At 39.1% G+C, this 23,755-nt stretch overlaps 1 protein-coding gene across 15 annotated transcripts in view; it reads left to right on the forward strand.

The window, feature by feature from the left end:
- The window catches only part of USP34 (ubiquitin specific peptidase 34), a 121,054-nt gene continuing 97,299 nt past the window's right edge, over window positions 1-23,755 (forward strand). For 14 of the 15 annotated variants that reach the window (XM_065059321.1, XM_065059327.1, XM_065059325.1 and 11 more), the window contains exons 1-3: window positions 1-488; window positions 17,053-17,140; window positions 20,418-20,838. In XM_065059321.1, coding sequence (XP_064915393.1) covers window positions 446-488; window positions 17,053-17,140; window positions 20,418-20,838 — 552 coding nt within the window. In that variant the 5' untranslated portion in view covers window positions 1-445. Of the gene's footprint in view, window positions 489-17,052; window positions 17,141-20,417; window positions 20,839-23,755 lie in introns of those variants that run through there. The other variant, XM_065059331.1, reaches the window with a different exon arrangement.

The raw sequence follows: 23,755 nt of genomic DNA on the forward strand, positions 1-23,755 counted from the left end.
GGGGAAGGCGGAGCCGAAAGGAAAAGGGAGGAGGGACTCGGCCACCTTCGTCTTCTGCCTGGTCGGAAACTGCCGAGCTGAGCCCGAGCGCCCTGTCCCCCCCCCCCCGCTCCCTCCTCCTTCCCCCTCAGCAAAATGGCGGCGCGTGGAGTCACTGGAACCAGTGAGTGACTCGGCTTCTCCTCCCCGCCGCTACCGCCGCCGCCACAGGCTCATTTGCATTGATCAACCGCCCCATCCCCCCCCCTCCTCCTCCCCCGGATCCCAGACCGGCCCCTGCCTCTCCCCCCCCTCCTTCTCTTCCTATTCCTTCCCGCCCCCTCCTTCCCCTCCCCCCCGGACTGACCCCCGCCCCGGCCCCCATCAATCATCAATCAGCAGCACCGAGTGGATCAATCAATGGTCGGGAGGAGGCGGCGGCGGCGGCTGCTGCTGTTAATGAACAATGTGTGAGAGCTGCGCCGAGCTGCTGGAGGTGTTAAATGAGAGTAAGTGCGGCCGCCCTCCCCCCGCTACCCTCCCCCCAACACTCCGGGCCGGGACCCCACGTACCCTCCTCGACACGGGCTGGGTTATAACCCCGCTCCATCTCCTTCCGTACCCCCCCCACCCCTTCCCTTTCCCCGCCTCGGGCCTCCTGGGCGCGGGGTTACCTCTGTCTCCCTGCGGGGTGGCCATAGAGGGAGATCCTGCCCCGCTCCGCGCCTTCCTTCTCCCTTCCCCTCCTCTCCTACTCGCGGCCTGGAGGGGCCGTCCCCTGCCGGGCCTTCCGCAGAGCCCCCCCCGCCTTTCCCGCCTGCCCCTCGGGTGTCTGCGTGTGGGGCCGGGCGGGGACGTGAGCCGGGCGGTGGCGTGAGGAGCCCCCCGCTCCCAGCCCGGCATCCCCGGGAGCCGCAGCGGGGCCTGGCCGGGCTGAGGAGCTGCCGCTCCGCCGGCTGCCGAGCAGCTGGAGGCCGGGCCTGGGCTGGGTCGCTTTTAAGCAGCAGAACAAGGCGGCTCTGAGTGATCCGGCCTCCCCCTCGCCGGGTGGTGGGGGGGACAAGGGAGGTGGTTTTCGGGCACTTACATATATATATATATTTTTTTTTAATCGGAAGCGACTGTTTGGCTGTGAGGGAACCGGCGCCTGAAGGAGCCGAGTTCGGCTTTGCAAGGGCCGGGCTTGGGGGGTGGGAAGGAGCTCATGGGTGTTTCGCATCGGGGGTTGTCTCTTGTTTCCTTGCGAAGTTTCCCTCTTTACAGGTGTTCCCTAAACAGCCGGGAGGGTTAATACAGGAGGTAGTCCCCCCGGCGTTGCTGAAATCCGATTGGATTTTGGGCACGAAATTCCCTTTCCCCTTATGCAGCAGGCCTCGTGTGTCCCTTGGAACCTGCTCTCAGTTCTCCGTGGCAGGCAAGATACCTTCCCCGCTTCCCAGAACCTTGTCTCTGTGCACTGCTTCATGAACAAAGGCTAAAAAACATGATTTTCAGAGATGCTGAGGAATTCGACAAACATCAGTTGAGGTTTGTGATTAGAGGGAAGTTTAGGTATCTCAGATCTTCAAACATAAATATTTTTCCTGGTTGCACACTGCAATCTGCTTAGAGGCAAGTCCTGTTCCAATAAAGTGAAGCATGGAATACTTTCTAGAACAGGATTTGGGTAGAGTTTTCTTTTTCGTAACTCTTGTGGGGCCCAATTGTATATGATGTTTGTTCTTTCATAAGATATAGAAGTAGATACTATGGTAGTTGCATGTTGGCCTCTTTCTTGCTGGAGAAATATGATATGCAGTGATGGCCAGTGTTTTATTTGAAAAGTGAAAATGTGTGTGTAAAGCTAACTTTCGGGAGAGCCCAGAGGCTGGAATAGATCAGATTAAAAGGTTAACATCAGAGAACTGTTGGGTTGTTGAAATTGTTTGCCAAGTTTGGCTAAGCTTGTAATTCCAATATCTCGTTTTGAACAATCGTTGTGATGTTTACTTAATTTAGCATGCATATCTTATCCTTCTCAACTGGAGAGGTGGGGAATATGTTGGTATTATAGACTGCTTATTTAAACAGTAGGTTCAAAATAAGACTGAACTACCAATGGTACGCTGATGACAGCCATTTGTTGGAAGAGATAACTTCGCTTGGTTTTGATGGATTGATAAATAAGCGTTGTTTAAACTTGGCTGAGATTGCTAAGATCAAACAGAAAAATTGATATTTCAAGAAATCTCTGAAATTCCACTATGGATTTATTTTTAGAACCATTTTAAGGTAATTGGGATTTAGGCAGCTATATCTTTCCCTTAAAGCAATATCTTAAATCACTTCAACTTTTTAAATATATATAACTAGGGTGTGGATAATTTAATGGTTCTGTATAATTTAAGATATAAACCTGATACTTATGAAGGGGAAATTTTTTTTTTTTTTGAGTTAAATTTATTTGGGAAATTATGCGCCACTGTTGATATATAATTAACTTCCAAAAATGCTGGTCAAATAACATTAAGTTTGGTCTTCCATTCAAAGAAAGAAGCACACTTTAAATAAAAATACCTATTTTGTGTGTGTGTGTTTGGATGCAAAGGCTTATATGATGGTGCATTGTGTGTATCACCTGCCTTCTCTCTACATGCAAATTAGTTGTAAGGGAGGTGTACTTTCTTTTACAACTTCAAGTTGTGTTCTTTGCATTTCTTAAGTAATAATTAAAGGTAACGTGTAAAAATGATGTCAAGCCTTGTTTTTTAAAACACTGCAGCAAAAATGAAAAGTGGTAGTAAAGAATGAGGTCATGCCCAAAATGTGTGAGCCAGAGACTGCCAGCAGTTTCCTTTTCTGCCTGCTGAGCATTTGGGATCGCCTCTTCACTGAAACTACTGAAACACTGTGTTGAAAGAGGTCCAGGAAACATAATGTAGTTTGTTTTAGAAATATCTGGCTAAACTAAACATTTTTACACAGAACACATATTGCCCCTTGTTATCTTTTACCCTGATGTTTACAAAATAATTAGTTGGTATCAAATGTAGGACAGGTCACTTAGAAAGTGAATTGACTCACAGCTCCTCATGTATTGTTTTGAAAAGAAGACGTGGGAAGCTACAGTTTTCTTCAGAAGTTACCAATATATGGGTGACAGGAGGATGGAATTTAACAGTTCTGGAAACAACCAGGCATGTTTTTATTATAAGCATATTAGCTCCACTGTAAACTACTACAATATTAACCCACACCCTATAACAATGCGCAGAGCTGGGATTTCTTCTGACAGTGATCATGTGTAGGCCCAGGGTTATGTCTTGTTTAGAGCTCATTACAAGGCTCCACGTCCTTAGGCCTGATTTTGTGACAGGTAGTCCTTGGGCCCAAGGACTTGTGGAGCTAGCAAACCTATAGTTTGAAAAACTTATTTTTGATCAAAGGTCCATATGTAAGTGTATATACCTATTTAACGCAAAACCTTGTGGTTGTGTGTACACATGAGAAGCAGGCGATGTTTTATGGACAGAAGCAACGATGTTGGTGTTTTGGTTTTCCTCGTGCAGCATCTTTATTTTCAGCATTTAAACTAAGCACGAAACCGAGTAAATTCCCTGATCTTGAAGTTATTTCCTGAGAAGCAGTAGTAGTTTCAAGTTACGATTTGATCTAGGAACTCAGTAAAACAAAAGTTCCTCTGCAAAATGCCCAGTCTTTAAAGAAATTGTTGCATTGCAAGACAATCTGATGTTCGCTCAGAGTAAACGGTGTAATTTCTCATCGAGTGCTCCAGGTACATTAGCATCACTTCTTGTTTTCCCAGGCAGGGGTTTAACAGAAGTCTATTAAAAGTCTGGTCTGATATCTGAATTAATCTTCTACAACATAAACATTTTTAGTAGCCTTAAATAGAAAGAAAAAGAAGAAGGCACAGTTGTTTACTTTCTACGATAAGGGCACTCATTTACAAAAGACTTAAGAACAGATTCTCATGACATTAATTATAGAGGCTCATGTAAATGTATATACTTTCTACAGGAAAAATGCTTGGAGGACATTATACGCTTTTATGTTAACTTGCAGTATTCTGTGTCCCAAAATGAACCCTGATATCGACACACTGTACATTCCTTGGTTTCTTTGGATGCCATTTCTTGTCAGTCTAGGAGGGATTATATTGAATTTCATTTGTTCTTTAGTAATATTTACATTACTGTGCTGTCCAGAGGCCCTGATCAGGATAGTTCTGTTTTGCTAGGCACTGCACGGTTATCCAGATAGTCTTAACCCTAAAGTAAGTCAGAAAATACAAAAATGTAACAATAAACATGCATTTTTCTGTCTTGGGTCATTTACAGCACAGTTTTGCAGGTTGCTGTGTCACACATGAAGGCACAGTAATAGTTTGAGCTACCTATGGAACTGTGCTACCGTTGGACACTTACACAGGCTTCACTTGAAAGTACATGATGCTCTGTGATAAGTGTTGGTTGAGTGTACGATTGTCGCTGTGCGCCTGAGAGTGCTGCATTTTGCTTAGAGCGGAAATGTAGTTCTCAGGCTGGTCCTGACTCAGTTGTGCTGGTAGTCCTGGCTCTGGCGTGTCCCAGGGAGCCTGGCTGGGCTTGGTTGCCTTCCCTTTGGGGCTGCAGCTGGTGGTGATCTCTGTTGACTTAAAAATCCGTAGGTGGTTTCGGTTTGTTTCGGTTTGGTTTGGTTGTGTTTTTATAAAAATTAGAAAAAATAAATTACAACGTGGAAAAATAGGTTTTATTATACAGCGGCAGTCGTAGGTTTAGATACCTTTGGTAGGCTTAGGTTATTCCCACTTTGTGCTGTCTGGGAACTAAGTTTTTCTTCCCAGCATTCTGCTTCACTTTCTTCAGTGATTACTTCTTTAATCCATTTTTTTTTCCTAGCAGCTCTGAAACCTTATAAAGTCATTTCACACTGAGTAGATGCTTCTAGGTATTATTCTATTACACAAGCTTGCAAGCGGATTTTCTCACTATGTTTTCTCTTAAACCTTTAGTAACACGTTAAAAAAAAAAAGAAGAAAAAAACCCCACAAAACCAAAGCAAAACCCCACCCACACCACCCCAAAAAACCCTCAGAGTGTACTCATGCACAAGAGGTGGATGTAGCTAATATCATAGTTTTCTGTCTGTTACCACTGTCAGCTGGCCTGCAGAACTGCTCCCTATATGATCAAGTCCATAAAATGTTTGAGATGCCAGGGTGTTTTGCTGTTTGTATAGTTTTGGGATAGCCCTGAATTTGGATGCTGAACATGCTTGGCTTGACTTCTTGTCATGTAATTCTGGCATTTCGGAAGTACCAAGAGTAGACTTAGAGGTTGAGTGAGGCCATGTTTACCTTGAGGTAGGTAAGAAAGTGAAGTATTCCAAAACATTGCAGCATTCAGTTTGCTCTTTGGGATCTGGAGAGGGTGAATATTTTATGCTGTGTATTGTTTTAGATAATGTTATTACAAATATTGGATAATAAACATCACTTGGTCTACAAGACCTGCTGTCACTTTTTCAGTGGTTGCCTGTAAGCTTCAGTATTGATTATTTGACTACCCCAGTGTTTTGTGGAGATCTAGTGTTTTGTTTGACTGACAATTCCTCATGTGCAAAACTGTAAAACAGTTCTCTCTGTTGCATGACTCTTTTTTTTTTTTTTTTTTCCTTTTTTAAAGACTCATGTTTTCTTTCCGCTGACATGATATTTCCGTATTCAAAACTTCTGCAGAAACTCTGTGGAGGAGTTATTGGGGTGACTGCCCAACTTTATTACACTAACCTAAATCTATACTGTCTCCTGTTGAAGAAAAGAAGCTCAGTGGTTTATAAAACCTGAATTGAGTAATTGATTACTTTTGTCTTTGAGTCTTTTTAAGGGGATGAGCAGGAAAGGAAAACAAAAATAACTTTTCCTTTATTGCCAAGCTGCAATTATTAGGGACTGTAGTGAAATGCTACTACAAATGAATCAAGAGTAACCAGAGGAAAAAAATAGGACAGTAACTTGTATCCTTTGTAATTGTGAACTTCCTAAAGCAAAAGGGAAGGTGACACTAAGATAGTTTTAACTAGTTGGTTTTGATTGTAAAGCGGTTGAAGGAAAACCTCTGAGACTTTAATAGCTAAAAGACTTCTATTTTTAGAAAGGTATTTCAGCTTTTGTTCTGTACAATGATTTTGGTTCATGTCATTTGATGTGATCAAAAATGATTTTGTCCTGAAACTTTTCCTGTTCAGGCTGCTGAAGACTGGTTCTTTCTCATTGCTCAAGCCACTTGAGCACTGATGCTGGAGATTAGTTATGTAAATCCCATTCTGTTGAGTTTTGTAGTGAGTTATGGACTGTTGACATGTTTTTACGGAGATCTTTCTCTTTGTATATAAGGGAAATCTTATGTTGGATAAGTACTTGTTACAGTGCCCTTAAAGCTTAAGGAAACCATGGTAGCTGACATTGTTGCATTAATTACCACAGGCAATATTAAGGAAATTCATTCCTTTATTTATAGTAGAGATTCTCAAATTTCATGCTGTAGATGTCCTTCTAGTAAGGGGCCTGCGTAGACTCTGCAGTTGTATTAGTTATGTGAATAACTTCAGTGAAATTCAAGAAAGAAAGAAAAACATCACTTGCTTTATTTGATTTTTTAAAAAGATATGTGGCTAGTGTAGAACTTGAAGTAATCTCATTCCCTGTGTAGGAAAACTTCATGTTAAATTATTTTTTCATACCTTTTCTAGATGTATGGCTTTTCCTCTGTAAGGGTAGTTTTCAAGTTACGGGAGTCCCGAGCAATTCCAGAGATGTGTCCCAGAAGACGTGGTTTAGGCGATTGTAGATGTCGGTGGTGGTTCCTGGGAGAGCCCAGCTGTTGTGACTGTTGTGAGATGCTCAGGTGATGGGGGGGTGTGAGGAGCGTTGTCAGTGCGAGGGTGCTTGGGCTGCAAATGAGGAGCGGCGGGTGAAGGGGCAGGACCTTGGAGAGCAGACTCTGGCCCTGGATCCTTCCGCCTGCCTGGGAGGTGACGCCTTGGCTTTTGGGGGGCCAACCATTTTGTTTTCTGTGGGGTAACTTGCATGGCTTCAGGCGATTATGAGACTTACTCTTTCTTTTAACTTGTAGAATTCCCTTTTACTTATTTTTCTTCTATGTTCAACAGTAAAATATATCTCTTCATTGTGAACACCGGCTTTTTGCTTTGTGACTTTTAATTCCTTGCTACTTGATTTGTTAGTGTCACTGCAGTTGCTTCTGTCTTCCTGTGTTCAAGTAACATTGAGTCAGAAAAGCAGATCTTGCTTCCTGGAATAATGTTCTGGGGACAAGTGACGAGCAGACTGCAATTAGCCATTTTAGAGATTGGAGGGGAAAGCAATGTTTACTATTTGGTTCCCATTATTTCTTGCATTTCCTTGAGTATTTAGTTTCGTCTAAATACTTGGTCATATTCATACTCTATCCTGCACCTCATCTTTGTTGCAACTCTTCTGTTAACTCTCAAAGTTGTTATTTTTCTGCGCTCATGATTTTTTCCATTTTTCGGTTTCCATTCTGCTTACTTGAATTCTCTCTCTGCTCTTCCCTCTCTCCTCCACCCTGCTTAATTCTTCAGTGTTGCTGTATGTATAGTTCTGTGTATTCGTATTACTATTTCATTTAACAGGCTGACATGATACATGTCTGGTATTCTCTTGATGGCTGTTCAGGTCTAATTCAGGAGAGGTGAGAAATATCAATCAGAAGTTGCCTGTGGATCATGGCAGTGCTACCTTGGTGTCTTGGTGTTTCCAACAAGTCTTGTTCAGTCTCCCACTGTACAGAAGAGAGTTTCATACTCAGTAAAGAAAGATTCTCTGTATAGAATGGCTTTTATGATGTACTTTTTAATTCTTTTTTTTATTTTTTTAATGTAGCTTATCTCTTAGTTTCACCAAGTAAGGATTTTTGCAGGCTAAGCTATGCATTTATAGTTGTCAGGATGCTGGGACAACCTGAAGAATAATCTTACCATCTTCAGGAGCAAGTGGCGGGGAAGGTTACTGAACGCTACTTATAGGATGCTGCAATTAAGCATAGTTGTAGACATTTAATTTCTCTGTTTAAGCATACATTGTGGTAATTTATCTTTTTTCATTCTGTGTAGCAAATGGGCAGTTTTTAGAATCTAATCTGTGAAGAGGTGAGAAGCCATTCTTTTTCTGCCTTTCTCTGTATGAGAACTGGTATACAGTCTGTATGCAAAACACAGACATATAACTTTGAGGATCTCTGTGGTTTTCTTAACAGTTGGTTAAAATACCCAGCTTATGGGTAGTTTTACTTTCGGGATTTTCCACATCTGGCATGTATGGTGAAAGGTGAGCTTCGGGAGGAAATTTGGTGCAAATACATTTCAGTTATTTTCAGGTAATATTAGAAGAGGAAATAATTGCCCTGTTTATCCGTATGTACTTGTGTGCATGTGTAGAACTCCTCCGGGAGATCTAGTGCTGGAGCAACTGGTTGAAGATGGAACTCATCGGAAAAAATCCTTGTGGAAAAAAACGCCTTTGGGTGTTGACCTTTATTAAGCTAATTTGTAGAAGTTCGGTAAATAAGGCTTCAAAACCACATAACAGTTGAGGCACGATTTCTAGATCAGCATCCATGCAGAACGTGAGTTCATATCTCAGAAGCATGTGGAAAAACTCTTTTCACACTGGATTGATGAAGCCTCTTACATTCTAGGCTAATAGGCATCAGTTGATAGAAGAGTGTGAACAACTTTATTTTTCTTTCTTTTGTTTGGAACTAGTATAGGATAGCACTGGGGAAAGTGAGCTCAAAAGCTATAAAAAGGAGGTTCTTTTGCTTGGTTTAAGGATGGTTAGTGCAGTTAATTCTTTGCCTCGTTGGCCAGTTATTATTAGTTTACTTATGGTTGAACTAGTATTTTTTTTTTCTTTGAGCTACTTTTTTTTTCTTAATCTTTGAAATAAAACTTTTCCCAGAAACCATTTCAATTTTGAAGTCTTGATGCTTTATCTGCTGATGTGATATTTAAAGTAGATACAGTTTGGTCAAGTTGATCACATTTGAGATCAGTTTTAATCTCCAACTTGAAGCTCACTAAGTCTTAACAACAGTGCCGGTTTGAATCCTTCCAAAGTGAGTTGGCTTTGTACGTTGTGTTTAGCCATAGTTACAGATATGTGCACTTGCTGATATCTGACTTGCAAAATATTTGTTTATATTGAAATGGCATCTGTAAATATGTTTTCTGATTGGAGGTAATGCTTGTCATGAGACTTCACTGCAGTCTTGGAGATACTTGCATAGACCACAGACATTGCCTTCAGCAATCTCTCATTTCTTTCTGTCTACTAGCTCTCAGAAAAAAAAAAATCCAGCATTATGCACTAGCCACTAGATTACTGAATACACTGTGTGTTTAAGGGAATTATTAAATACAGATTATCTGGCAGAAGTCAGTGCAAAATTTGAGCATATGTTTGAAAGTTGAGAGAGAATGCAGCTTCGCTGCTTGCCCATCCTTTATCAATATTTTATTCTTATTGTTCAATGGGCATTGCTTGTGTCTGAGTTGATGAAAATAAATAATGCCTTGGAGTTCAAATGCTCTGCAAGCTCTTCTTGGGCTTTCAACGAACTGCCTGAAGCTCCATTTAGTGTAATGACCCATCATCCATTTATCTATCTTATCTCCTTGTTTAAGCAGGCTGAAATATACTTTGTAAGAAGTAAATTAATAATATTTGCCTCTCACAGATTTTGTCCCTAAAACCTGGAGCCACAGTCATTAGGTGCTTTTGTTTTAAGTCTGCTGGTAATCTGTTACTTCTTACTGGCTGTGGTGGCTCAGTCGTGGGCCTTTTCTTTCTGGTTGTGGGGAAAAAGCTGTTGTTTTCTGTAGCTGATTCATAGTGTGCCAAGTAGTACAGCTGAACTAATTTGCAAGCTTCTCTCTTGAAAATAGAGTGCTTCCTGGAGTACATATTTTAATTTTTGCGTTCCTTGCAACTCTTAATTAAGACCAATCGGAAACCTCCTTAGCTTTTGGAACCTTGTTCGTGCTATTAAATCTTTGTTCTACTTAAAAAATAGTATGATAAACTTCGACTTCTGTGTTTTCACCTTGAAGTAGTTTTTTTAAAAATTTCAGAGCTGAAGTATTTAAAGACAAATCTTTCAAAGCCAGAGTCATTCAAGTAGTGTTATATTATTTTTGAAGTTAATATGTTTTTAAAAGGAAAGAACGCAAGTAAGTATTCTATTTTAAACTCAAGGTAAGCAGTCCTGTATGAGAGCAGTAATTTCAGCATCAGCAGTGTCAGCCCTAGCTTTGAAATTTACCTTGGGAGTAGTTAGTGATACGCTAGGAAATTCTGATTTTATGCAGAACTTGTCCAATCCTGCTTTGATTCTTTAATGAACTTGTAGTGGCCAGGGTCAAAATATTATGATGAGCAGCCTGACTCTTTATGTCTAGTGTATGTTTTGGTGATGTCAAGCAGACTTGGTTGTGTGGGGATGCTACTTAAATTGAGATGGATTTTTTAATGAAGAACTGTACCAACTTTAATATAAAGATGAAAACAATGCTGAGACTCTTGATGTGTCTTGTTGGGCCAGCAAAGCCAGAGCAATGTGCAGGTTGGCCCATTTTGGATTCCATTCACATCCCCGTCATCCACAAGTTGATCTTAGATCAAAAAAAGCCATTCCCGCTTTACGCAGTATTGAACTGATGCAAGCTTATTCTGCTCCTTAAATTTTTGATGCAGCACTCCACGCTGGATGTGCTACTGCTGCCTCTCCCATTATTGGCATAACCCAACCTGAATGGTGTATTTCACACTCCCTTATAGTCCGGATCAAATTTCTACTGCTAAATAGTACTGCATGGATTCAGTTATTTGTGAACTTTGAACTCTGGCTAACTCTCTGGGAACAGTGCAGGTTCGCGCAACATGATAACTTAGGCTTTACTTTGTCTGAAAATTGCAGTGCTGCTTCTGAACCTGAACTGGCAGCACGCTTGTGTTTAGTTATAATTCATCTGGGCAGTTTTGAGTAAATTATCAGCTGATAATTGAATAATTGACTGCATTTCAAATAATTTGTATGGAACTCTTCTCCTTGGAAGTGGTTGCTGTGGCATGTTGTCTTTGGGAAGGTGAAAATCCTAAGGTGCTCTTAATAAGGACGATTGTTGGGTTAGTTAAATGTCTATGACCATACTAAAGGGTGCATTTTAACCCAAGGCAGTCGTGACCTAGCATGCTGAAAACTTTAGGATGGCATCACTTTTGAAAGATGACAACTTTAAATTTCAAGCAGCTTTTCAGAGTCAGCCTCTGCTCCATGCTGCCGTAGCATATTACAGTAAAAGGAAAATAGGGTTTTGCTGGAGAAGATGAGGAAGATAGGATGGAAAGGGAAATACATGTTAAGAGAATGAGATTCAAAGAGAGAGGACTTAGTGGTGTTTGCAGGGCAACAGAGAGATAATATAAAGGCAGCAATTACAAAAGATGAGCTGATTTGCCTGTTCTGGTGAAGTTACATCTCATAAGTGCTGTCTATCTGATGAACAGAGCAAGGCTTGTGCTACTGTGGTGTAGCTATGCTGTACAATGGGATACTGAATTGGAACTCTTCAGGCCTCTCTGATCTCATGGTGGCTACGAGGAATTCTGCAGGTGCTGAATAACCAGCATATAACTGATTTTGACGGTAATTGGGGGACCCGTTGTGCTTTTTCCTTACTCTTTTGAGTAGCTTTATTTCCATTCATAAGAAGACAGTATTGTTTAGACTTGCAAACCTTTGCCAGTTTTGTTGAAATTACTTTTATGTTCAAAAGTTTGTGTCTGGCAGAGGCCAGTAATTTTATCAGTTTGTTTTCCTAAGGAACTGAGTCTTTAAAAGGGTTACTAATTGCTGTCTTTAAGCTACTATATTGTATCTGTAATATTTGCTTTGTAATCTCTGTATACTTTGTAATAAAAAGTTTACAGGTAAGAAATAAATCTCTGAAGTTGGAGCGTTTATAAATATAAGAAACTTAAAGATCCGTGTAGACTTAAAATGAATTCAAGATGGAAGTGGGTATGGTTATCTGTAGTGCTGTGGTGGTTTGATGAGACTGTGCATTGACAACTCAGTATCATAAAGATATTGTAAAGGCACTTGGAAGCATCTTAACCATATGGTTATAGAATTTTATTACTGCAATATCTCGGGTGACAGGTCTGATTTTTTTTCCTGTGTTAACCTGACATTCACACAGCGTTTCTAATACTGAAGAATTAACTTGCTTTTTTTTATTTGATAGTAAATTCTGTGTTTTGGCACTTGTTGGTTATGTGTATCTAGTCAGTATTGTGGGGCACTTTTGTTTTATGGAGACTGAAGAGTGGAAAGGAGACTTTTTCCTCCTCACTGACAAGTTGTAGAAAAGCTTGGGTAGTTAAACTGTCGCCACTGAAGTTCAAGTTGGCACTGTCCTTTTAGATACCTGTCAAAGATAGCTTTGTAAAGGTCTGGAAGAACTCTGGTAAATAAATGTAAGGCAACCACGAATTCTTTGTAATAAAAATGGAGTAATTCTTATAGGTGAAAGTAGAAAGGGAATGGGAGACACTAAACTCTGTAGTTTCCAGCTCATTTAATATTGATCGTAAACAAAAAGGCTCTCCCTACAAATAACAGAAAACATGTCAGGGCATATATATATATAAATTAAAGTGCTAGTTTTCTGTGTGAACAGTGGCATTATACAGAAAATCACGTATATATTTCTTTCAAGAGTAGTGTTATAGTCCCTACTACTGTTTCATTTAGTGTATGGCTCTTTTTTCCTCCATTTAGTCTGTGTCAGGGAACAATTTCTGAGAATAATGTTCATTTTGAAAGTGATCCAGTCTTTCCCATGAGAAGCTGGTATCAGATGTGGCTTGGGGGAAGAGGGGGAGGGAGCAGAATCTCTATGCAACTGCACCTTCTTATAGTTTTCAATATGTAGAAATTACAGGTAACATACAGTAAAGAACTTTCTGTGGTTTACTTTTTAGTGTTTTGTGTTTCTGCAAGCAGATAAAGTATACTTTAAAAAAATTTTTATTTTCACTTGCCATTTGATTTTGTACTTAATGTGATAAGTGACCTTTGGATATAAGATATTCCTCGCAAGTCTAGCATGATAGCTGTCCTTGAGGTCTAATTACAGTCTGTTCCTCTAGCTCTGGAGTTCTTGCTAAAAATGCACTTACAATCTGAGCTTTGTTTTTTAAGAGTTGAAATTATATTGCCCGCTTCTTTGCAGCTGATTTATCTTTTTTTTTTTTGTCTTCTGTAGTTTTCTTGGTTTAGTAGCTTTCTTAAGAGTTTTTTTTTTTCTTAGCTTAGGAGATCATGTTGCTTCTAGTACTGTAATATACTTTTAGCAAATCACCCTTTTGTGGAAGACTTAAAGCTAGCCAAGTAAACTGGGAGACTTTATTTTTTCTGAAATGTTTAAAAGTTTTACCTTAGTGTGTTTTGGCTTCTTGTCAGCCACTTGAATAAACAATTACATTTTAAGTATGTCTGATTCTTTTTTTAAAAGAACATCTGAAAACTCACACGTGAGAAGATATTAAGATAATCAAGCAATTATTACTTTGTGTTAGTTAAGCAGCTCAGCTCTCTCTTTTATGGTATTACTGTGACAAAAAGATCTCTGTGCCATCGCGTTGTAATGGTTTGGTGAAATGAGACATTATAAGTATGCAGAAAGACCCCATTTCCTATGTTATATTTGTAGAATATATTTAGTTGGAATTTACCTGCATACTAGTCTTTCTTCTTTCTTCTGGTTAGTTTTGTCTTGCGTTGTCTGTTTAAGGCCTTCACCGTTCTGTTTTTTCCACACTCTGTTAGTAATAGTGCCTTCAGTTTCTTTGCCTACAGATGATCAGTGTTAGGGTGAAGTTACTCCAGATGAGTGGGCAGTTTTACATCTGCAGTCACTACAAAGGTGTTTACTTCTCTCAAGCTCACATTCATACTTGTCTTCCCAGCCCCCCCTGCTTACATATATGCCACCTGAGTATTCAGTGGCTTACAAAGCCAACAAAGAAGGGGGTAGTTTTTTGTTAGATAGGTAAGTTGAATTTGCTCGGTTCCCAGTCTGGCTCTCTGGATTCCTAATGATTGTTTAGGAGTAGTTGAAATGCACGGCTACGGATGCTGTTAGTAGTGTGGACTTGGACTGGGTTATGTTGATCTTGAAACTGGATCTAGCTCAGGGAAAAGATGTTCGTGTGCATGGAAAGTAAGAGGGAAAAGGGAGGACTGGAGGGTGGACAAGGTCTAGGAGGTTTTAACTGAGAAGAAAAAAATGCTGGAGCAAATCTAAGGAAGTAGAAGAAAACTGAGCCCAGAGAACTCAGGAGTAAACTAGGGAAGGCATCTCTAACAAACATTGCCAGCTTGTGAGTGCCTGGAGAAAGAAGGAGCCACTGGAAACAGGGATGAAGGAGCTGAGTCTGGGATTGGAGTGTCACTGCTGAGAGAGATCATGGAACGACTGGCTCTAAAGCTCTGGAGCACATATTGTCAATTCTTATTGATGAGAGCACGCGAGCTGCCGCTTGGACGTGCTTCAGATGCTCTCACAGCATGGAAGTGTGCCTTAGCACATCCTGTGGGAATCACTGCCTTGGGTATGAAACAAGGAAGGGCTTATCCACCACACCAATTTGCAAGAAAGGGGCTTGTCACACTAAAAGTTTTTTCAAAAGTTTGACACGGTTGTTACTGCTGCGTTCAAAGTACTGAACTTGTGGGAGGCTGGGGAGACAGCAGGCCAAGGAGGATTTGGGGCACGCAGGATGCTTGAACATGGGAGAGAATAAAAGGCTGTGCTGAATTTACAAGTGAATGAGCCTGTTTTAACTTCTGGTGCATTTAGGGTAGAAGAAAACCATTTTGGAGAGAGAGAGACATCATCAATTGGAAGAGAAGTTGAAATCATGTGCAGCAAGGAAGCCCTTACAGAGTTGACTGATATCAACAAATGTGGAGAAATGATGCATGCAGTTGTTCCTATTGCTTTTCTGTCTGTAGTTTTTTTCAATTAAAAAAAATTAGGAAAGCTTCATAACCAATTGTTGCTGTACTTCCAGCTGCATGCGTCCTTGAAGAGAGGTGCTATAAATCAAGAGTATCCACAAAGTTTACATTTGTAATAAGACAGGAAGTTGAAAGCCTAAGATTTAAATGTTGTTTCTGAGGATGTAAATTAGCTGAGCTGAAAAATATAATTTCTACCAAGAAGCAAAAGAGTTTCAGTGAAGGTCCAGTAGGAGAAGCCCTGCCAGATGTGTCACTGCTCCTTTTGGTAGTGACACAGTCTCAGATCAACTCAGTGGAAAACTGCAGCTTCAGTGTGGTTGTTCCTGTTTTGAGCTTCCCGAGTATTTTTAGGAACAAGAACAATATTATTTCTAGGTACAGAGAATGAAGGGGAGATTGTGTATGTAGCCACTACATTAATTAGCAGTGATTAGTAAATAAGACCAGTTGAAGTTGGTCTACGTGCGAGATGTAGAATGCACAAACAGGAAAATAACAGGTTTCTTTGACTAGTGTGTATCCCTATTTTTTTGACCTGGTCCATAAGCTTCAGTATTTCCATAACTTCTACGTTCTCTATGCTTTACGTGGCAATTGCATCTTTTAAGGGACAGGTTTGCTTTCAGATTTTTTTGATCTCATAGAGAGAAGTTCAGGAGTGTTTCGAAGAGGCTGCTCTGGAAATTAGGAGTTACTGTGCTACTTGTTAGAGGGTGTGTTTTTTAAGTAGGGTGATGTGGGGATGAGGGAAGTCTTATAAATGCATAAACGTTTATGTAAACCCATACAAGTTAGAATTAGGTTTGTTCCTACTAAATTGTTAACAATTTTTGCCTCAAGTTTGAACAAATTAATCTTAACAATGCTCACAAAAATGGGAAAACAAAGTTTTTGTGAATCTTTTATTCAGGGCAAGACTTTTTGTGAGACTATCTATAGTTAAGGATCTGTGTTTTGTGGTAAGCTTGACCTAAATTGTTTGTCAGAGTTGTTGGTTTCTTCAGCGCTGTGCTTTGGCCTTAGAGAGTCAAGTGTCATGGTAATTTGTGGTGTTTAAAATAAAAAGTAGTAACAAGTGATACCTGTCTTTTAGTCTGCTTGTTGATTTTGAACTTTGTCTGGTGTTACATAGTGCTCTTTGAAGCCTTCTAGGAGTGAGATGTTTAATGCTATACTATTGAGAGACTGGGTTTTTTGTGTATTGTAATAAATGTGGTAAATGTTTATCATTTTGCCAGTTAGTGATTCATTATGGCTATATGTCAGTATATACACATCTATATTTGAAAATAATAATTATCAGCTTAGCTAGTCTGAAATAACTTTATACGTACACTGCATATTGTTCTTGGTAGTTTTGTTGTGGTGGGTGTGGGTTGTTTTTTTTTTCTCTCAGTCTTTATCTGGCACAGAAAGGGAACCTAAGGTCTCATTGTCATCACAAGATGCAGACTTAAAATCTGAAGAAAAAACAAAACTGATTAATGAGTAAAATTGTTGAAGGTGGTTCATATCTGAAAGTGCGCATCAATGAGTAGTTGCCCGTGAAGTTTATGAAGAGTATTTCCTAAGAAGAGGATTAGAAGAAAGGGCTGCTATCAATCACAGATTTTTTCACAGCAGCATTCAAGAATACTGTTCAGTTTCTGTTTTCCAGTTAGTTGCATCTAAACCTTATTTCTGTTTACTGAAGCAAAAAATATGTAGATCTGGTTGAGGAGTTCAGTTTCTAGGCTGAAAAGATGATTTATTTGGATATTATGCATTTTCATGCTGAAAAACCTTTCATATAAAGTTACTGTGACTTGATTTCTGGTGTTTATTTTTACAAAATACATTGTTTATTTTTCATGCTATCAAAGGTAATTTATAATAAAAATAGATTGCTCTTTTTTTTTTTCTTTTGCTACTAATACATTTATGTTTTTGTTTTCTTTAGTATCAGTCATTGAAGGTGCTGATGGGTTGCAGCTCAGAAAAGAACATGCCCTCAAGATATTTGCTTACATCAATTCCTGGACACAAAGGTAACTGTGGAATGAATTTGAGTGTTGATGATTCTGGATCTCAAGAGTAGGTTTCCCTTCTTAAAAGATACAGTAGAGTGAATTAAAATGGGCAAGTTATTAATGTGTAGCTAAGTGATACTTCTACTACTTGTAAAAATGAACGTGTTACCCAGTGCATTTTGGGCAGCACATGATTTGAATCTGATTGGCATTCTGGATGCTGTAATAATTGTTTAACAGTAAATAGCTATATTGCAATGACAAATGTTGTATGTTGCTGCTTTAATGTGAAATTTCCTACCTCCCGTGGGGGCAGGATAGGGTAAGGAAAATTTAAGAAAAGATCATTCTGAATGGGACCATCAGGTTTAATTTTTTTTTTTGCATGTCCTAATACTGTGAGTCAAGATGATGAACGATTGCAGCCAATAGCTACTACGCTGATAAAGAAAATCCTTTGCACATGGTTGTAGTAAATCAGCTAGATTATTCCTTTAAATCTGTTGTTTAAATTACTGTGTTTTGTTTGGGTTTTTTGTTGTTGTTTTTAAGTAGTTACATCAACTAAGGATGTTTGGAATTCAGTGCTCAGCAGTGGTTACAAGACCAAACCAAATAGTAAGAAATATTGGGAAAAGCAGAGAGGATAAATTGGGAAACATTCTTCTGATATTTAGAAGGCTCAAAAAGAAAAAAAGGAGCGCCACATTTTGGCTACCTGTGAAAGTGGAATCCTCTTCTTCCTCGTTCTGCTCAAAGAAGGCATTCAAAGTAAATTCATTATCTTCTGCAATATGCTGTGAGACACAGAGAAGGAATTTTAAATCAAAATAAACAGCAGCACCAGAAACCAGAGTGCTGTCATTTCTTGACAGCTCCTAGATCACAGGTTTATCTGAGAACAATTGCAACCTAGTCATTTTCCAGGTCAGAGTCTGTTCAGAGGTTTGTTCTGTTGAACAACTATAGCATGACAAATCCAACATGAAGAAAAAATAAAGACTGGGTAATATTTAACTCTTTATTTTCTTTTGGTTTCTTTTTACCTTCTGTATGTGTGGTTTCGTACTATAAAAGAGTAAGGAAGACAGTCCTTAACCTGTTCAAAGCAGAATCTAGCAAAACAGACACAGGAAGGAGTTTTACTTTACATTTTAATTTCATGTCTCATTTCTGTTTTGCGATATGGGCTTTGGAGGGATCTGCTTACTGCTTTGTGCTTGATGCCTTCCTTAACAACTACTTTTTATATTGTTACCTGTAGTTTAAATCTCCGCTTTCCTTCAGAAGATCAGTTGGCAACTCAGCCTGAAGAACACCTGTTTCTTCATCTGCATGTAGTGTTTCCAGTTCAGTTTTCTTCTGGAAATGGTGGTGTTCAAACAAGTCATATTTGTAGTGTACTCACTTTTTCATAGGTCTTTAATTTTTGGTGGAGCTTTTCAGATACATGAAGACTTAGAAGTTTTGCACATACCTCTATCTCAAAAAATGTGCTTTTGCCCAGTAGGGAATTCTTCAATATGGGTTGGCATTCAAATACAGATATGTGAGAAGTAATCGCCAGGCTTTGTTTTCATTATTTGTGAGAATAATTTGTTACAGCCAGGTGTGGTAGTAATTTGTAAGTATAAGTGATGAAGCTATTTCACATAGTTTCCCCAGGGATAAATGCCTGAGGATGCACTTGGTTTTGCCTGCCATTTGTTGTTAACATTTGTTAATATGAAAATACATCTACAAGCAAGTCACAAAGTCAGTTTTTCAAATGGGTGAAGACATTCCACTTACACAATATTAGAAGGATTTTTCTTCCTGGATAGATGGAACAAAAGGGTTTAGATGCTTCTGTCACTGTATCTCTGCTGAAATTAGAGAAAACTGAATGTTATGTTTATGTCTAACCCAGTGAAAAAAAAAATCTGTGTTCAGAATGTGTATGTTTTAAGAGCAGTAGCTCAAGGGTGTGTTTTTATTCCCTCAAGAGACGCAGCACCCTCTACCCATCACAGTTCTGGGTTCTCTGTAATTTTTTTTTTTTCCTTAAAAATGATAATTTATTACCCCCAGTTTCTAGATTAAATGCTATGCTTTGCAGAAAGATCTTTTTTATCACTTCTTATTGATGACTTCTTGCCCTACCTTTTGCCTGCTAATTTCTTTCAGAAATGGTACGTGTCATTTTTGTATTACTCTAGTATCTGATGACTCCAGTCACAGGCTGGAGTCCGTTGTGTCCCAAAGAGCCGCAGAAAGGTCTCTCCTGCAAGGCACCTTCCAGTTTATACAACAGTTATGTCGTTTAGTAGAGTTTGAGAAAGAGCTGAGTCTTATTTCAAGGATTGTTACGAGCATGTAGCCTTTCATTTTAGTCTTCCATGAAGCATCCTTGCTTATTGCTTGCTTTCTTTTCTATGTTATCCAGCATTTAGATCCTTTTAGGGGAATATCCTCAACCTCTTGTTCAGAATGAGGAGGTTTCTTGCTTGGATGGATTCTAGAGTATCTAACTTGCGGGAGTTTATGCACCCAGGATCTCTTTGACATACATAGTTATCCTCACCCACAGCTAGAGCTGTGTTTCCTGACTTGATGATTTGATTGATTTTCTTATTATGTCAATAAAGGGATGGTGTATAGTGTTACCCCTTATTCTATCTAGCTTATAGTGTATCGGTGGGTATTCAGAGAAATGATCTCTGAGCCTACACAGTGAAGAAAGTAATAAAGATACTTGATATTGCTTAGTAGCGAGTACCAGTGTGCATGGGGTTTCTGTCCAAGTGCAGATAAAGGAAGTCAGCTTAAGTACTAAATGAAAATGAAAATTATTTTGCAAGCCTGTTGATTTAAAAATAACAATGATTAGTTCTTACCCAGATGACAAGCATATCAGGTGGTCTGTTGCAATAAATACCGATAGAGAAAAGCAGATGAAGAAACGGATTCAGGAACGTACTGAAGAACACAGCTGCTTTCTTAGTACGGTGACCTTGTCCCTAAGATTTCTTTTGTATATTTTACAGTGGCAGCTACTAAACAATAACAGGGACTTCATTTGGTGAGCATTTGGAAAAAGTGGGATGTTCACAGGGTTTAAGGAAGGTTTCGTGACTCCCACTTGCTGCTGGGTAGAGTCTGTTTCATTTGGATTTCCTCACTTTTACGGGTCTGTCAAATATTTTGGTGTCTAAAATGTTTTAATGTAAAGAGTCCTTTTGGTCAGTTACCTGTTCTGATTTCAGCTGCTTCAGGAATTTTTATTTCTGTTTTTTTTTTTTCTGTTTTCTTACAGACAATGTCTGTGCTGTTTCAAGGAATATAAACATTTGGAGATCTTTAACCAAGTAGTATGTGCGCTTATTAACTTAGTGATTGCCCAAGTTCAAGCTCTGCGGGACCAGCTCTGTAAACATTGCACTATTAATATAGATTCAACGTGGCAAGATCAGAGTAATCATGCCGACGAACCCCTGAATGTAGAAAGAGAGTCTCATGAAGAAGAAAATGGAGAACGGCAAAAATCTATAGAGAAAAAATTAGATTCTGCAAGAACTTGTATCCTGGCAGAGGAGGAGTCTGCAAAGAACACTGATGCTTTTAGTTTATGGAGCACTGATGAGAAGGAAAAGTTGTTGCTGTGTGTGGCAAAAATCTTTCAGATTCAGTTTCCTCTGTACACTGCTTATAAGCATAATACTCATCCCACAATAGAGGTATATCTTATCTTTATGTGTATATTTAATTGTTTTGTAGAAGTTTATTTGCTCTCAATAATGAGTAGACTGTGTGTGTTTGGTGATAGTTGCTTTCACACAGGATGGGCAAATTCAGCTCTCCTGTTGACTTCAGTAGAACTTTTCAGAGAAGCTTTTTAAATGGCACATACTCTTACACTTTCTTTAAAATATGCTTAATTGTTATAGGTAATATAATGATAAGTGTTGGATGGAACTGTACATTGAATTATTGTACTGTTTAAATAACAGGAAGGCAAAAAGGGGACTATAGCGAAGCCTTGCTTCCAGAAGGTAACCCGCTAAGAGTTTACTAATTTCTTTTCATTACAGTCTGTGGTTCTAGAAGCAAGACCAAACTTACTTATTAGAACACCTCTTTAATTGACTGGAGTAACTGAGCTCTACTCAGGTAGCTTTGTTCAATGGTGCTGCTTTTTTTCTGTGGTATTTGTTATGGCTACCATTCACATTTTCCACATTTTCATCTGAAAAAAGCCACCAAATGAAGGATTTTCAAAAATCCTGCAATGTTTAATTCACGATTTCTGAAATAAATATGATGTTGTTAGCATTTCCTAATTGCAACAATATACTTCATGGAAAGGTTGGGGTTTGATCCACCTTGTGGTAGTCTAATAACAAATAAGCAGTTCTTTTACAATATTGGTATGCAAAGAAGATGTATATTTTAGCTAAATGAAAAAACTTCTATCCAACAAACTTTTGAGAAAGTGAAAATGGAGAATTATATTACAGTTAACCCATTCTTAATTTTTTTATATAGAGAGTTTTGGGGGTTCTGTTGAAGCTCTGAGTGGTTAAATTTGCTTTTTAAACTTCAGTCCAAAATGAGATTATACCAAGCATATATAATTTTTGGTTATGTATGCTAGAGTGATCACGAGATATAATCAATTCTTATTGAATGAATCCTGCCATATCTGACAGTAAATACAGTCAAAACCCGCAACACAGTGCGTTTTCTGGGTGGGCTGGATTTTGGTTTCTTGTCTTATTCCAAAACATATGGCGTAAGTTAACAGAGCATGTTTCATGAATAGAAGTGTATAGAAAAATCTGGCAAAGTCAGGATTTGTAGATTTCAGGTTTCCCATCATTTGTTTTGTCCTGCCTTTTAAACTTTCACCATACATACAGAAATCTGTAGTTCAGCCTCTGCAAGTAGGAACTGTAGAGGGTAGATCTATCTTGTCAGTTAAAAAAAAATCAATGACTACTTAAGTGATTTATGTTCTGTACTCCTGTGGGACGCCTGCTGAAACTGGCTTCGTAGGAATATGCAATGAACAACTCTGGAACAGCTTCTCTATGTATAAGCACACTTGCTGCTTTTAAATGACAATTTCATGTATTTCTTTTTCTACTCTTTCAATTTTATGTCCAAATGATAAAAAGAAAATCTCAAAGTGCCTGGTGGGATTTCTTTTTCACTTTATGTGCAGCCATAAAGTGATTTGGACACAGATGTGCTGTAGATTGCTGTACTGTGACTGGCTATCTCTCTAGACATACTAATATATATCATACTAGGAAATATCATTTGAATTATTGAATACATTCATTAGCTATCCTAAAAACAGCTTATGGGGAAGCTGAGATTGCAAAACACTTTTCTGATGTATAGACAAGTGAGGGAAAGGTTTTTTACTTTTCTGCTAGACGGTTTGAGTCTAGGTCTAGGTTTAGGTTTGAGTCCAGGTATGGAGGTATGTTAACCTGCTTTCCTGCTTTCTTTTTTTTTGTGGAGATCTTTTTGTTTTCATTTAAAAGCTCCTAGCATCAATCACTTTTTCACAAACCGAGATTTTCTATATTTAGGAAGCACTTCTGAAGTAGTGCTGTTAGCTATTTTAGTGACAAAACTTTCTGCTACCATGAGTAACTCATTTATTGAGGTTTCGTAATTCTGGATTTCAGTCTAGAGCATATCTTCTTTGAATTGAGTCATTAGTTCTGGTAATGAGAGAACTTCTTGTTTTAGATCAGGCTTGGACTCAACTATCAATGGATCATAAAATGAAAGTCCCTGTTTTAAGTGTGTCATCTATACTTGTAATCTAAAGGGATTCCTGAACTGACCAGAACTGCCAAGAATGTGTTGGGAGAAGCTCTTGTGGCTCTCCCTCTAAGCATTTCTTTTGCCGTGGAAAAAGGGAAATTTTGGAATGCAAAAGAAACTCCAATCTCCACTCTCACTGACTTCAGAAATTCCTTGTTCCAGATTCTTGAGATGAATTTACACGACTTCATTGAGTCATCCCATCCTGTAAGGCTTCGCTTGGCCTAGAAGTGACCAATTAGGCCGTCATTTAAAAATTTCCAATGTGAAGCTTTCACAGGGTGTTATTACCTTCTGGTACCGATTAGCAGCCAATGTTAGTGTTAGTCTTTGCTGTGAATGCACCTCCAAGATCTTTGTTCTTCATGACAGCAGACAGAAGGCAAATCCTGAGCTCTGGTGCTCTTCCCAGGCGCTCGCCCGAGCCATATTACACTTGACCATCTAGTGGAGAAATTAGGAGTAGTTCAGGAGTTCTAACTGGATGAAAATAAACAGCAAAGCAAGATTTGTTGGTAGTCAAAAGGGTGTCGCCTTAAATTATATGGGCTAAGGATGATTATTATTTTTGTCCTTTCTGACATTTCTAAAGTGAGGGAAGGAAGCCCATGGAAGCCTGACTGGTAGCTGTGTACCCAACAGCAGAATCCACCTTGAGCAAGTGGCCTTGCAGAGGTGTCACAGAAATATGCTGCATATGAGGACAGCAAAACTACAGCACATGGAAGTAAATCAAGCATATTGACAAGTGTATAGTCTTGACCTGTGTAGAATGTGTATGAGTCTGGATAGACAGAATGTTTGCCTCAACTT

Source organism: Columba livia, chromosome 3 (genome assembly GCF_036013475.1).
Source record: "Columba livia isolate bColLiv1 breed racing homer chromosome 3, bColLiv1.pat.W.v2, whole genome shotgun sequence".
Lineage (NCBI taxonomy): Eukaryota > Metazoa > Chordata > Aves > Columbiformes > Columbidae > Columba > Columba livia.